The 16,536-nt window shown below is 44.9% G+C and overlaps 1 protein-coding gene across 1 annotated transcript in view; it reads right to left on the reverse strand.

Moving 5' to 3' along the window:
* LOC106598353 (cullin-associated NEDD8-dissociated protein 1-like) overlaps positions 1-16,536 on the reverse strand; it is a 74,976-nt gene continuing 58,440 nt past the window's right edge. Inside the window, 4 exon segments of the mRNA XM_045700203.1 lie at positions 1-1,316; positions 4,030-4,137; positions 15,093-15,257; positions 15,695-15,864. Of these exon segments, the coding sequence (XP_045556159.1) occupies positions 1,092-1,316; positions 4,030-4,137; positions 15,093-15,257; positions 15,695-15,864 (668 nt within the window). The 3' untranslated portion in view covers positions 1-1,091.

Raw genomic sequence — 16,536 nt, forward strand, 5'->3', positions numbered from 1 at the left:
TCAGTTCACTCTTTTATTCACAAAATGTACTTCTGTCCATATACAGATGCCTGTTCCTAATGCTGGGCTTTCACCAAGGTACGTGCTGCCTTGTAGAAGACACGTTCCTTCCCTTATTGGGTTGTTTTGAACATGCTAATGGAGTCAAAGGTCAAATACCGTCTGCACACTACCACTAGTCGATGCAAGAGACATGTACAAATTAAAATTAGGGCAAAAATATTGTAAATATTTATCCACTTATTCAACAGAACACCCTGTTCTGAACATGTCTCTCACACCTCTTTAATAGAAGATTTATGAACAGTCTTAAACATCACCTCTTCTGATTGCTTGAATCCCTTCCCCCAAACCTTTGTCCTAACCAACAGCCGACAAGACAAACAAAAAAACCGATAATAACAGAGATGGACATTCAATTCTTACAAAAACCAAAAATAAACCCTCCCCCATTCAATTCAACCCAATCTGATAAGAAACATGGTAACAAAAACTCAAAGTGATGGTCCAGAAACCATAAAACTCAATATGCTATCATTTTATTGGTTTAACCCCTGTAGATCCCATGTTAGTCAAGTCCCCTGTCTTGTATGTTAGGAGCAGTGTGTATGTATATATATATATATATCCCATCGTTCGTAGAGTTAAGCTGTAGGCAGTCAGTCCGTTTCCATTTAAGTCAGTTCATATGTCATCATCTCAGCAAAAACAGTCACTCTGAAGCAGCATCCAAAATCTGCATGGAGGTACCTGTCGAATTCAGGAATTATTAGAAAACCCAACCAAAAAAAAGGAACGATGGAACAAACCAAAAACGGATTTATTTTGTGTTTTCTTTAGAAAAAATGAAATGAGAAATGTGATGAGCTTAAAAGCGAACCTTCCTTTTACTTGTATTTTTTTACATTTAACATTTTTTTGTTGTTTTAAAGTTCAATTATTTTTCTTTTCTCCTATAACTGTTGCTGATTCAGTGCAATGCATCATGGAACAATTGATAAAAGGGTCCCCCCAGGTATTTTTTGTTGTTGCGGCATCATGTTGTTTTGGGAATGAAAGGAAGAAGAGGGGAATTGTGGGAGAGTCATAGTTTAGCTGGTGTCCATGGACTCCATGTTAGCGGAGGACGAGTCCCTCTGGATGCTTTCAAAGATGGCAGCCAGCTCGGGGTTGGAGGAGATCTGGGACTGGAACTCACTCATCAGGGGACTCTTCTCTGCCTCGGGGATGGTGAGGAGGGCGACCACCGCCCGCATGGCTGAACGCTTCAACTCATCCTGCTTCTCAAACTCCTGCTTCACTGAGTTGGCCTTCACCTGGGGGGAGCGAGAGAGAAAGTAGGGTTGACATACTGTATGTGGTTGATGGAGAGAGATGGGACTCTTATCACGCCACCCAGTGAAAACAAAGGAGGCTATTGACAGTCAGAGGTACATTTCCATGGCAAATTAACTTCAGACAAAATTAAATATTGATAAAGCCATCTGCATGGGATGTCTGGAAACAGTATATTGACCTATTCTGTCTGGTCTCTGTGAATGGTACTATACCAGGGACAGCGTTGTGTCTGGTCTCTGTGAATGGTACTATACCAGGGACAGTGTGAATGGTACTATACCAGGGACAGCGTTGTGTCTGGTCTCTGTGAATGGTACTATACCAGGGACAGTGTGAATGGTACTATACCAGGGACAGTGTGAATGGTACTATACCAGGGACAGCGTTGTGTCTGGTCTCTGTGAATGGTACTATACCAGGGACAGCGTTGTGTCTGGTCTCTGTGAATGGTACTATACCAGGGACAGTGTGAATGGTCCTATACCAGGGACAGCGTTGTGTCTGGTCTCTGTGAATGGTCCTATACCAGGGACAGCGTTGTGTCTGGTCTCTGTGAATGGTACTATACCAGGGACAGCGTTGTGTCTGGTCTCTGTGAATGGTACTATACCAGGGACAGTGTGAATGGTACTATACCAGGGACAGTGTGAATGGTACTATACCAGGGACAGTGTGAATGGTACTATACCAGGGACAGTGTGAATGGTACTATACCAGGGACAGTGTGAATGGTACTATACCAGGGACAGTGTGAATGGTACTATAGCAGGGACAGTGTGAATGGTACTATACCAGGGACAGTGTGAATGGTCCTATACCAGGGACAGTGTGAATGGTACTATAGCAGGGACAGTGTGAATGGTACTATACCAGGGACAGTGTGAATGGTACTATAGCAGGGACAGTGTGAATGGTACTATACCAGGGACAGTGTGAATGGTCCTATACCAGGGACAGTGTGAATGGTACTATACCAGGGACAGTGTGAATGGTACTATACCAGGGACAGTGTGAATGGTCCTATACCAGGGACAGTGTGAATGGTACTATACCAGGGACAGTGTGAATGGTACTATAGCAGGGACAGTGTGAATGGTACTATACCAGGGACAGTGTGAATGGTACTATACCAGGGACAGCGTTGTGTCTGGTCTCTGTGAATGGTACTATACCAGGGACAGCGTTGTGTCTGGTCTCTGTGAATGGTACTATACCAGGGACAGCGTTGTGTCTGGTCTCTGTGAATGGTACTATACCAGGGACAGTGTGAATGGTCCTATACCAGGGACAGCGTTGTGTCTGGTCTCTGTGAATGGTACTATACCAGGGACAGCGTTGTGTCTGGTCTCTGTGAATGGTACTATACCAGGGACAGTGTGAATGGTACTATACCAGGGACAGTGTGAATGGTACTATACCAGGGACAGTGTGAATGGTACTATACCAGGGACAGTGTGAATGGTACTATAGCAGGGACAGTGTGAATGGTACTATAGCAGGGACAGTGTGAATGGTCCTATACCAGGGACAGTGTGAATGGTCCTATACCAGGGACAGTGTGAATGGTACTATACCAGGGACAGTGTGAATGGTCCTATACCAGGGACAGTGTGAATGGTCCTATACCAGGGACAGTGTGAATGGTACTATACCAGGGACAGTGTGAATGGTACTATACCAGGGGACAGTGTGAATGGTACTATACCAGGGACAGTGTGAATGGTACTATACCAGGGACAGTGTGAATGGTACTATACCAGGGACAGTGTGAATGGTACTATACCAGGGACAGTGTGAATGGTACTATACCAGGGACCGTGTGAATGGTACTATACCAGGGACCGTGTGAATGGTACTATACCAGGGACAGTGTGAATGGTACTATACCAGGGACAGTGTGAATGGTACTATACCAGGGACAGTGTGAATGGTACTATACCAGGGACAGTGTGAATGGTACTATACCAGGGACAGTGTGAATGGTACTATACCAGGGACAGTGTGAATGGTACTATACCAGGGACAGTGTGAATGGTACTATACCAGGGACAGTGTGAATGGTACTATACCAGGGACAGTGTGAATGGTACTATACCAGGGACAGTGTGAATGGTACTATACCAGGGACAGTGTGAATGGTACTATACCAGGGACCGTGTGAATGGTACTATACCAGGGACCGTGTGAATGGTACTATACCAGGGACCGTGTGAATGGTACTATACCAGGGACAGTGTGAATGGTACTATACCAGGGACAGTGTGAATGGTCCTATACCAGGGACAGTGTGAATGGTACTATACCAGGGACAGTGTGAATGGTCCTATACCAGGGACAGTGTGAATGGTCCTATACCAGGGACAGTGTGAATGGTACTATACCAGGGACAGTGTGAATGGTACTATACCAGGGACAGTGTGAATGGTACTATACCAGGGACAGTGTGAATGGTACTATACCAGGGACAGTGTGAATGGTACTATACCAGGGACAGTGTGAATGGTACTATACCAGGGACAGTGTGAATGGTACTATACCAGGGACAGTGTGAATGGTACTATACCAGGGACAGTGTGAATGGTACTATACCAGGGACAGTGTGAATGGTACTATACCAGGGACAGTGTGAATGGTACTATACCAGGGACAGTGTGAATGGTACTATACCAGGGACAGTGTGTCTGGTCTCACCTTGGTGGTGCAGGTGGCACGTAGCGGCTCAACCAGCCTGTCCAGCCTCTGTAGCACAGCACTGGGACACAGAGTGGAGAGTCTAGCCAGCATCAGGAACGTCAGCATCTGATCAGATAAACAACATCCCCATTATCCTCCAGCTCCAGAAACCAACACTCCTCCTCAATACAGGCCCTATGATGCATTATGCAGTCTGGCCTTTAAATCATACAGACTACCTCTCTTTCTCCTGTTGTCTGATCTTCATACAGACTACCTCTCTCTCTCTCTCCTGTTGTCTGATCTTCATACAGACTACCTCTCTCTCTCTCCTGTTGTCTGATCTTCATACAGACTACCTCTCTCTCTCTCCTGTTGTCTGATCTTCATACAGACTACCTCTCTCTCTCTCTCCTGTTGTCTGATCTTCATACAGACTACCTGTCTCTCTCTCCTGTTGTCTGATCTTCATACAGACTACCTGTCTCTCTCTCCTGTTGTCTGATCTTCATACAGACTACCTCTCTCTCGCTCCTGTTGTCTGATCTTCATACAGACTACCTCTCTCTCTCCTGTTGTCTGATCTTCATACAGACTACCTCTCTCTCTCTCCTGTTGTCTGATCTTCATACAGACTACCTGTCTCTCTCTCTCCTGTTGTCTGATCTTCATACAGACTACCTGTCTCTCTCTCCTGTTGTCTGATTTTCATACAGACTACCTCTCTCTTTCTCTCCTGTTGTCTGATCTTCATACAGACTACCTCTCTCTCTCTCTCTCTCCTGTTGTCTGATCTTCATACAGACTACCTCTCTCTCTCTCTCTCCTGTTGTCTGATCTTCATACAGACTACCTCTCTCTCTCTCTCTCTCTCTCCTGTTGTCTGATCTTCATACAGACTACCTCTCTCTCTCTCTCCTGTTGTCTGATCTTCATACAGACTACCTCTCTCTCTCTCTCTCTCCTGTTGTCTGATCTTCATACAGACTACCTCTCTCTCTCTCTCTCTCCTGTTGTCTGATCTTCATACAGACTACCTCTCTCTCTCTCCTGTTGTCTGATCTTCATACAGACTACCTGTCTCTCTCTCTCCTGTTGTCTGATCTTCATACAGACTACCTCTCTCTCTCTCCTGTTGTCTGATCTTCATACAGACTACCTCTCTCTCTCTCCTGTTGTCTGATCTTCATACAGACTACCTCTCTCTCTCTCTCTCCTGTTGTCTGATCTTCATACAGACTACCTCTCTCTCTCTCTCTCTCCTGTTGTCTGATCTTCATACAGACTACCTCTCTCTCTCTCCTGTTGTCTGATCTTCATACAGACTACCTCTCTCTCTCTCCTGTTGTCTGATCTTCATACAGACTACCTGTCTCTCTCTCTCCTGTTGTCTGATCTTCATACAGACTACCTCTCTCTCTCTCCTGTTGTCTGATCTTCATACAGACTCTCTCTCCTGTTGTCTGATCTTCATACAGACTCTCTCTCCTGTTGTCTGATCTTCATACAGACTACCTCTCTCTCTCTCCTGTTGTCTGATCTTCATACAGACTACCTCTCTCTCTCTCCTGTTGTCTGATCTTCATACAGACTACCTCTCTCTCTCTCTCCTGTTGTCTGATCTTCATACAGACTACCTCTCTCTCTCTCTCTCTCTCCTGTTGTCTGATCTTCATACAGACTACCTGTCTCTCTCTCTCTCTCCTGTTGTCTGATCTTCATACAGACTACCTGTCTCTCTCTCCTGTTGTCTGATCTTCATACAGACTACCTCTCTCTCTCCTGTTGTCTGATCTTCATACAGACTACCTCTCTCTCTCCTGTTGTCTGATCTTCATACAGACTACCTCTCTCTCTCTCTCTCCTGTTGTCTGATCTTCATACAGACTACCTCTCTCTCTCTCTCTCCTGTTGTCTGATCTTCATACAGACTACCTCTCTCTCTCCTGTTGTCTGATCTTCATACAGACTACCTGTCTCTCTCTCCTGTTGTCTGATCTTCATACAGACTACCTGTCTCTCTCTCTCCTGTTGTCTGATCTTCATACAGACTACCTGTCTCTCTCTCTCCTGTTGTCTGATCTTCATACAGACTACCTGTCTCTCTCTCTCCTGTTGTCTGATCTTCATACAGACTACCTCTCTCTCTCTCTCCTGTTGTCTGATCTTCATACAGACTACCTCTCTCTCTCTCCTGTTGTCTGATCTTCATACAGACTACCTCTCTCTCTCTCCTGGTGTCTGATCTTCATACAGACTACCTCTCTCTCTCTCCTGTTGTCTGATCTTCATACAGACTACCTGTCTCTCTCTCCTGTTGTCTGATCTTCATACAGACTACCTGTCTCTCTCTCTCCTGTTGTCTGATCTTCATACAGACTACCTGTCTCTCTCTCTCCTGTTGTCTGATCTTCATACAGACTACCTGTCTCTCTCTCTCCTGTTGTCTGATCTTCATACAGACTACCTCTCTCTCTCTCTCCTGTTGTCTGATCTTCATACAGACTACCTCTCTCTCTCTCCTGTTGTCTGATCTTCATACAGACTACCTCTCTCTCTCTCCTGGTGTCTGATCTTCATACAGACTACCTCTCTCTCTCCTGTTGTCTGATCTTCATACAGACTACCTGTCTCTCTCTCCTGTTGTCTGATCTTCATACAGACTACCTGTCTCTCTCTCCTGTTGTCTGATCTTCATACAGACTACCTCTCTCTCTCTCTCCTGTTGTCTGATCTTCATACAGACTACCTCTCTCTCTCCTGTTGTCTGATCTTCATACAGACTACCTCTCTCTCTCTCTCCTGTTGTCTGATCTTCATACAGACTACCTGTCTCTCTCTCTCCTGTTGTCTGATCTTCATACAGACTACCTGTCTCTCTCTCCTGTTGTCTGATCTTCATACAGACTACCTCTCTCTCTCTCCTGTTGTCTGATCTTCATACAGACTACCTCTCTCTTTCTCCTGTTGTCTGATCTTCATACAGACTACCTCTCTCTCTCCTGTTGTCTGATCTTCATACAGACTACCTCTCTCTCTCTCCTGTTGTCTGATCTTCATACAGACTACCTCTCTCTCTCTCTCTCCTGTTGTCTGATCTTCATACAGACTACCTCTCTCTCTCTCTCTCTCTCCTGTTGTCTGATCTTCATACAGACTACCTCTCTCTCTCTCTCTCTCTCCTGTTGTCTGATCTTCATACAGACTACCTCTCTCTCTCTCCTGTTGTCTGATCTTCATACAGACTACCTGTCTCTCTCTCTCTCTCCTGTTGTCTGATCTTCATACAGACTACCTGTCTCTCTCTCTCTCTCCTGTTGTCTGATCTTCATACAGACTACCTCTCTCTCTCTCCTGTTGTCTGATCTTCATACAGACTACCTGTCTCTTTCTCCTGTTGTCTGATCTTCATACAGACTACCTCTCTCTTTCCCCTGTTGTCTGATCTTCATACAGACTACCTCTCTCTTTCCCCTGTTGTCTGATCTTCATACAGACTACCTCTCTCTCTCTCTCTCTCTCTCCTGTTGTCTGATCTTCATACAGACTACCTCTCTCTCTCTCTCCTGTTGTCTGATCTTCATACAGACTACCTCTCTCTCTCTCCTGTTGTCTGATCTTCATACAGACTACCTCTCTCTCTCTCTCTCTCTCTCTCCTGTTGTCTGATCTTCATACAGACTACCTCTCTCTCTCTCCTGTTGTCTGATCTTCATACAGACTACCTCTCTCTCTCTCTCCCTCTCTGATCTTCATACAGACTACCTCTCTCTCTCTCCTGTTGTCTGATCTTCATACAGACTACCTCTCTCTCTCTCCTGTTGTCTGATCTTCATACAGACTACCTCTCTCTCTCTATCTCTCCTGTTGTCTGATCTTCATACAGACTACCTCTCTCTCTCTCCTGTTGTCTGATCTTCATACAGACTACCTCTCTCTCTCTCTCCCTCTCTGATCTTCATACAGACTACCTCTCTCTCTCTCCTGTTGTCTGATCTTCATACAGACTACCTCTCTCTCTCTCCTGTTGTCTGATCTTCATACAGACTACCTCTCTCTTTCTCCTGTTGTCTGATCTTCATACAGACTACCTCTCTCTCTCCTGTTGTCTGATCTTCATACAGACTACCTCTCTCTCTCTCCTGTTGTCTGATCTTCATACAGACTACCTCTCTCTCTCTCTCTCCTGTTGTCTGATCTTCATACAGACTACCCTCTCTCTCTCTCTCTCTCCTGTTGTCTGATCTTCATACAGACTACCTCTCTCTCTCTCTCTCTCTCCTGTTGTCTGATCTTCATACAGACTACCTCTCTCTCTCTCCTGTTGTCTGATCTTCATACAGACTACCTGTCTCTCTCTCTCTCTCCTGTTGTCTGATCTTCATACAGACTACCTGTCTCTCTCTCTCTCTCCTGTTGTCTGATCTTCATACAGACTACCTCTCTCTCTCTCCTGTTGTCTGATCTTCATACAGACTACCTGTCTCTTTCTCCTGTTGTCTGATCTTCATACAGACTACCTCTCTCTCTCCCTGTTGTCTGATCTTCATACAGACTACCTCTCTCTTTCCCCTGTTGTCTGATCTTCATACAGACTACCCTCTCTCTCTCTCTCCTGTTGTCTGATCTTCATACAGACTACCTCTCTCTCTCTCCTGTTGTCTGATCTTCATACAGACTACCTCTCTCTCTCTCTCTCTCTCTCTCCTGTTGTCTGATCTTCATACAGACTACCTCTCTCTCTCTCCTGTTGTCTGATCTTCATACAGACTACCTCTCTCTCTCTCTCCCTCTCTGATCTTCATACAGACTACCTCTCTCTCTCTCCTGTTGTCTGATCTTCATACAGACTACCTCTCTCTCTCTCCTGTTGTCTGATCTTCATACAGACTACCTCTCTCTCTCTATCTCTCCTGTTGTCTGATCTTCATACAGACTACCTCTCTCTCTCTCCTGTTGTCTGATCTTCATACAGACTACCTCTCTCTCTCTCCCCTCTCTGATCTTCATACAGACTACCTCTCTCTCTCTCTCCTGTTGTCTGATCTTCATACAGACTACCTCTCTCTCTCTCCTGTTGTCTGATCTTCATACAGACTACCTCTCTCTCTCTCCTGTTGTCTGATCTTCATACAGACTACCTCTCTCTCTCTCTCTCCTGTTGTCTGATCTTCATACAGACTACCTCTCTCTCTCTCCTGTTGTCTGATCTTCATACAGACTACCTCTCTCTCTCTCTCTCCTGTTGTCTGATCTTCATACAGACTACCTCTCTCTCTCTCCTGTTGTCTGATCTTCATACAGACTACCTCTCTCTCTCTCTCCTGTTGTCTGATCTTCATACAGACTACCTGTCTCTCTCTCTCTCTCCTGTTGTCTGATCTTCATACAGACTACCTCTCTCTCTCTCCTGTTGTCTGATCTTCATACAGACTACCTCTCTCTCTCTCCTGTTGTCTGATCTTCATACAGACTACCTCTCTCTCTCTCCTGTTGTCTGATCTTCATACAGACTACCTCTCTCTCTCCTGTTGTCTGATCTTCATACAGACTACCTCTCTCTCTCCTGTTGTCTGATCTTCATACAGACTACCTCTCTCTCTCTCTCCTGTTGTCTGATCTTCATACAGACTACCTGTCTCTCTCTCTCCTGTTGTCTGATCTTCATACAGACTACCTGTCTCTCTCTCCTGTTGTCTGATCTTCATACAGACTACCTCTCTCTCTCTCCTGTTGTCTGATCTTCATACAGACTACCTCTCTCTCTCTCCTGTTGTCTGATCTTCATACAGACTCTCTCTCCTGTTGTCTGATCTTCATACAGACTACCTCTCTCTCTCTCCTGTTGTCTGATCTTCATACAGACTACCTCTCTCTCTCTCCTGTTGTCTGATCTTCATACAGACTACCTCTCTCTCTCTCTCCTGTTGTCTGATCTTCATACAGACTACCTCTCTCTCTCTCTCTCCTGTTGTCTGATCTTCATACAGACTACCTGTCTCTCTCTCTCCTGTTGTCTGATCTTCATACAGACTACCTGTCTCTCTCTCCTGTTGTCTGATCTTCATACAGACTACCTCTCTCTCTCCTGTTGTCTGATCTTCATACAGACTACCTGTCTCTCTCTCTCCTGTTGTCTGATCTTCATACAGACTACCTGTCTCTCTCTCTCCTGTTGTCTGATCTTCATACAGACTACCTGTCTCTCTCTCTCCTGTTGTCTGATCTTCATACAGACTACCTGTCTCTCTCTCTCCTGTTGTCTGATCTTCATACAGACTACCTGTCTCTCTCTCTCCTGTTGTCTGATCTTCATACAGACTACCTCTCTCTCTCCTGTTGTCTGATCTTCATACAGACTACCTCTCTCTCTCTCCTGTTGTCTGATCTTCATACAGACTACCTCTCTCTCTCTCTCTCCTGTTGTCTGATCTTCATACAGACTACCTCTCTCTCTCCTGTTGTCTGATCTTCATACAGACTACCTCTCTCTCTCTCCTGTTGTCTGATCTTCATACAGACTACCTCTCTCTCTCCTGTTGTCTGATCTTCATACAGACTACCTGTCTCTCTCTCCTGTTGTCTGATCTTCATACAGACTACCTGTCTCTCTCTCTCCTGTTGTCTGATCTTCATACAGACTACCTGTCTCTCTCTCTCCTGTTGTCTGATCTTCATACAGACTACCTGTCTCTCTCTCTCCTGTTGTCTGATCTTCATACAGACTACCTCTCTCTCTCTCTCCTGTTGTCTGATCTTCATACAGACTACCTCTCTCTCTCTCCTGTTGTCTGATCTTCATACAGACTACCTCTCTCTCTCTCCTGGTGTCTGATCTTCATACAGACTACCTCTCTCTCTCTCCTGTTGTCTGATCTTCATACAGACTACCTGTCTCTCTCTCCTGTTGTCTGATCTTCATACAGACTACCTGTCTCTCTCTCTCCTGTTGTCTGATCTTCATACAGACTACCTGTCTCTCTCTCTCCTGTTGTCTGATCTTCATACAGACTACCTGTCTCTCTCTCTCCTGTTGTCTGATCTTCATACAGACTACCTCTCTCTCTCTCTCCTGTTGTCTGATCTTCATACAGACTACCTCTCTCTCTCTCCTGTTGTCTGATCTTCATACAGACTACCTCTCTCTCTCTCCTGGTGTCTGATCTTCATACAGACTACCTCTCTCTCTCCTGTTGTCTGATCTTCATACAGACTACCTGTCTCTCTCTCCTGTTGTCTGATCTTCATACAGACTACCTGTCTCTCTCTCCTGTTGTCTGATCTTCATACAGACTACCTCTCTCTCTCTCCTGTTGTCTGATCTTCATACAGACTACCTCTCTCTCTCTCCTGTTGTCTGATCTTCATACAGACTACCTCTCTCTCTCTCTCCTGTTGTCTGATCTTCATACAGACTACCTGTCTCTCTCTCTCCTGTTGTCTGATCTTCATACAGACTACCTGTCTCTCTCTCCTGTTGTCTGATCTTCATACAGACTACCTCTCTCTCTCTCCTGTTGTCTGATCTTCATACAGACTACCTCTCTCTTTCTCCTGTTGTCTGATCTTCATACAGACTACCTCTCTCTCTCTCCTGTTGTCTGATCTTCATACAGACTACCTCTCTCTCTCTCCTGTTGTCTGATCTTCATACAGACTACCTCTCTCTCTCTCTCCTGTTGTCTGATCTTCATACAGACTACCTCTCTCTCTCTCTCTCCTGTTGTCTGATCTTCATACAGACTACCTCTCTCTCTCTCTCTCTCTCCTGTTGTCTGATCTTCATACAGACTACCCTCTCTCTCTCCTGTTGTCTGATCTTCATACAGACTACCTCTCTCTCTCTCTCTCCTGTTGTCTGATCTTCATACAGACTACCTCTCTCTCTCCTGTTGTCTGATCTTCATACAGACTACCTCTCTCTCTCTCCTGTTGTCTGATCTTCATACAGACTACCTGTCTCTCTCTCTCTCTCCTGTTGTCTGATCTTCATACAGACTACCTCTCTCTCTCTCCTGTTGTCTGATCTTCATACAGACTACCTCTCTCTTTCTCCTGTTGTCTGATCTTCATACAGACTACCTCTCTCTCTCTCCTGTTGTCTGATCTTCATACAGACTACCTCTCTCTCTCTCCTGTTGTCTGATCTTCATACAGACTACCTCTCTCTCTCTCCTGTTGTCTGATCTTCATACAGACTACCTCTCTCTCTCTCTCCTGTTGTCTGATCTTCATACAGACTACCTGTCTCTCTCTCTCCTGTTGTCTGATCTTCATACAGACTACCTGTCTCTCTCTCCTGTTGTCTGATCTTCATACAGACTACCTCTCTCTCTCTCCTGTTGTCTGATCTTCATACAGACTACCTCTCTCTCTCTCCTGTTGTCTGATCTTCATACAGACTACCTCTCTCTCTCCTGTTGTCTGATCTTCATACAGACTACCTCTCTCTCTCTCCTGTTGTCTGATCTTCATACAGACTACCTCTCTCTCTCTCTCTCCTGTTGTCTGATCTTCATACAGACTACCTCTCTCTCTCTCTCTCCTGTTGTCTGATCTTCATACAGACTACCTCTCTCTCTCTCTCTCCTGTTGTCTGATCTTCATACAGACTACCTCTCTCTCTCTCCTGTTGTCTGATCTTCATACAGACTACCTCTCTCTCTCTCCTGTTGTCTGATCTTCATACAGACTACCTGTCTCTCTCTCTCTCTCCTGTTGTCTAATCTTCATACAGACTACCTCTCTCTCTCTCCTGTTGTCTGATCTTCATACAGACTACCTCTCTCTTTCTCCTGTTGTCTGATCTTCATACAGACTACCTCTCTCTCTCTCCTGTTGTCTGATCTTCATACAGACTACCTCTCTCTCTCTCCTGTTGTCTGATCTTCATACAGACTACCTCTCTCTCTCTCTCTCTCCTGTTGTCTGATCTTCATACAGACTACCTCTCTCTCTCTCTCCTGTTGTCTGATCTTCATACAGACTACCTCTCTCTCTCTGCTGTTGTCTGATCTTCATACAGACTACCTCTCTCTCTCTCTCTCCTGTTGTCTGATCTTCATACAGACTACCTCTCTCTCTCTCTCTCCTGTTGTCTGATCTTCATACAGACTACCTCTCTCTCTCTCTCTCCTGTTGTCTGATCTTCATACAGACTACCTCTCTCTCTCCTGTTGTCTGATCTTCATACAGACTACCTCTCTCTCTCTCCTGTTGTCTGATCTTCATACAGACTACCTGTCTCTCTCTCTCTCTCCTGTTGTCTGATCTTCATACAGACTACCTCTCTCTCTCTCCTGTTGTCTGATCTTCATACAGACTACCTGTCTCTTTCTCCTGTTGTCTGATCTTCATACAGACTACCTCTCTCTCTCTCCTGTTGTCTGATCTTCATACAGACTACCTCTCTCTTTCTCCTGTTGTCTGATCTTCATACAGACTACCTCTCTCTCTCTCTCTCTCTCTCCTGTTGTCTGATCTTCATACAGACTACCTCTCTCTCTCCTGTTGTCTGATCTTCATACAGACTACCTCTCTCTCTCTCCTGTTGTCTGATCTTCATACAGACTACCTCTCTCTCTCTCTCTCCTGTTGTCTGATCTTCATACAGACTACCTCTCTCTCTCTCCTGTTGTCTGATCTTCATACAGACTACCTCTCTCTCTCTCTCCCTCTCTGATCTTCATACAGACTACCTCTCTCTCTCTCCTGTTGTCTGATCTTCATACAGACTACCTCTCTCTCTCTCCTGTTGTCTGATCTTCATACAGACTACCTCTCTCTATCTCTCCTGTTGTCTGATCTTCATACAGACTACCTCTCTCTCTCTCCTGTTGTCTGATCTTCATACAGACTACCTCTCTCTCTCTCTCCCTCTCTGATCTTCATACAGACTACCTCTCTCTCTCTCCTGTTGTCTGATCTTCATACAGACTACCTCTCTCTCTCTCCTGTTGTCTGATCTTCATACAGACTACCTCTCTCTCTCTCCTGTTGTCTGATCTTCATACAGACTACCTCTCTCTCTCTCTCTCCTGTTGTCTGATCTTCATACAGACTACCTCTCTCTCTCTCCTGTTGTCTGATCTTCATACAGACTACCTCTCTCTCTCTCTCTCCTGTTGTCTGATCTTCATACAGACTACCTCTCTCTCTCTCCTGTTGTCTGATCTTCATACAGACTACCTCTCTCTCTCTCTCTCCTGTTGTCTGATCTTCATACAGACTACCTCTCTCTCTCTCCTGTTGTCTGATCTTCATACAGACTACCTGTCTCTCTCTCTCTCTCCTGTTGTCTGATCTTCATACAGACTACCTCTCTCTCTCTCCTGTTGTCTGATCTTCATACAGACTACCTCTCTCTCTCTCCTGTTGTCTGATCTTCATACAGACTACCTCTCTCTCTCTCCTGTTGTCTGATCTTCATACAGACTACCTCTCTCTCTCTCCTGTTGTCTGATCTTCATACAGACTACCTCTCTCTCTCTCTCTCTCCTGTTGTCTGATCTTCATACAGACTACCTCTCTCTCTCTCTCCTGTTGTCTGATCTTCATACAGACTACCTCTCTCTCTCTCCTGTTGTCTGATCTTCATACAGACTACCTCTCTCTCTCTCTCCTGTTGTCTGATCTTCATACAGACTACCTCTCTCTCTTCTCCTGTTGTCTGATCTTCATACAGACTACCTCTCTCTCTCTCTCTCTCTCTCCTGTTGTCTGATCTTCATACAGACTACCTCTCTCTCTCTCTCTCCTGTTGTCTGATCTTCATACAGACTACCTCTCTCTCTCTCTCCTGTTGTCTGATCTTCATACAGACTACCTCTCTCTCTCTCTCTCTCCTGTTGTCTGATCTTCATACAGACTACCTCTCTCTCTCTCCTGTTGTCTGATCTTCATACAGACTACCTCTCTCTCTCTCTCCCTCTCTGATCTTCATACAGACTACCTCTCTCTCCTGTTGTCTGATCTTCATACAGACTACCTTTCTCTCTCTCCAGGCAGGCTATTGTTCATATTCATGAGTAGGTCAACAATGGTCCTGTAACGGAGTCCTGTCAGGAAGTTGTTCAGAATACCTTGATGTCATAATGATCCTTGAGTCCGTCTTCTACGTGGTTGAGGAACTCAAAGATGTCTAGTCTGTCTAGACAGCTGTCCAGGAGTGTGTACATGCACTCAAACGCTGCCTTCCTGATGTCCAGACCATCATCCACTGTGTGTTTAAAGGGACCCATCTCAACCTGGGGGGAGAAGACAAAAACCCTGACGTCATTTAGACGACCCTCTTATCTAAAGTAACTCAACTAAAAATGGAGGTAGAACGACTACAGAGGACAACAATTGCAAGTAAATCCTTTGTCAATAAAACTTAAAACCTTAAAAAAAACAAGAAAGGAAGATGTGAGTGAATGAAGAATGAAAGGAGGATAACAGACAAAGGTAGGAAGGAAGGAAGGAAGGAAGGAAGGAAGGAAGGAAGGAAGGAAGGAAGGAAGGAAGGAAGGAAGGAAGGAAGGAAGGAAGGAAGGAAGGAAGGAAGGAAAAAGGAGGTGAAGCACCAATGAATGACATGTCAAACTAGGGATAACAGAAAACAAGGGAAGAGTAGATGAAGAATGACAGAACGTGTGAACACAAGCAGAAAAGGAGAGGGAAATCAGCTTGGTTTATCCTGTACCTCTCTGATGAGTTCCTTGCGGACTTTGGTCTCGTTGTAGAGGTGTGGCAGGACCGTATCCAGTAAGTCTCTGATGAGAGAGGGCTTATTATGGGCTGCTGAGTTGAAGGTTACCAGGGCAACCCGCCGCACGTTCAGGTCCGGGTCCTCCAACGTCTTCAAGAAGTCACCTGGAATACAGAACAACAGTCAGTCATCATGAACCTTTCACATATACAATTAACATCAATATATGACAAGTCAAATGAAAAGCTCCTCTAGTCAATAGACATATACACATCTCTAGTCTATATTTCCTCAGTCTGTCTCAGTAAAAACAGTCTCAGTCTCCAGTACAGTGAATAATGAAAGTATTCAGACCCCTTCCCCTTTTCCACATTTTGTTACGTTACAGCGTTATTCTAAAATGGATGAAATAAATGTTTTCTCTTATCAATCTATACACAATACCCCATAATGACAAAGCGAAAACAGGTTTACAAATTTTAGCTAATTTATTACAAATAAAAAACAGAAATACCTTATTTACATAAGTATTGAGACCCTTTACTATAAGACTCAAAATTGCGCTCAGGTGCATCCTGTTTCCATTGATCATCCTTGAGATGTTTCTACAACTTGATTGGAGTTCACCTGTGGTCAATTCAATTGATTGGACATGATTTCGAAAGGCACACGCCTGTCTTTATAAGGTCCAACATTTGATAGAGCAAAAACCAAGCCATGAGGTCGAAGGAATTTCCGTAGAGCTCTGAGACAGGAGTGTCGAGGCACAGATCTGGGAAAGGGTACGATTTCTGCAGCATTCTCCATCATTCTTAAATGGAAGAAGGTTGGAACCA

The sequence above is a fragment of the Salmo salar genome, chromosome ssa17 (genome assembly GCF_905237065.1).
Source record: "Salmo salar chromosome ssa17, Ssal_v3.1, whole genome shotgun sequence".
In the NCBI taxonomy this organism is placed as follows: domain Eukaryota; kingdom Metazoa; phylum Chordata; class Actinopteri; order Salmoniformes; family Salmonidae; genus Salmo; species Salmo salar.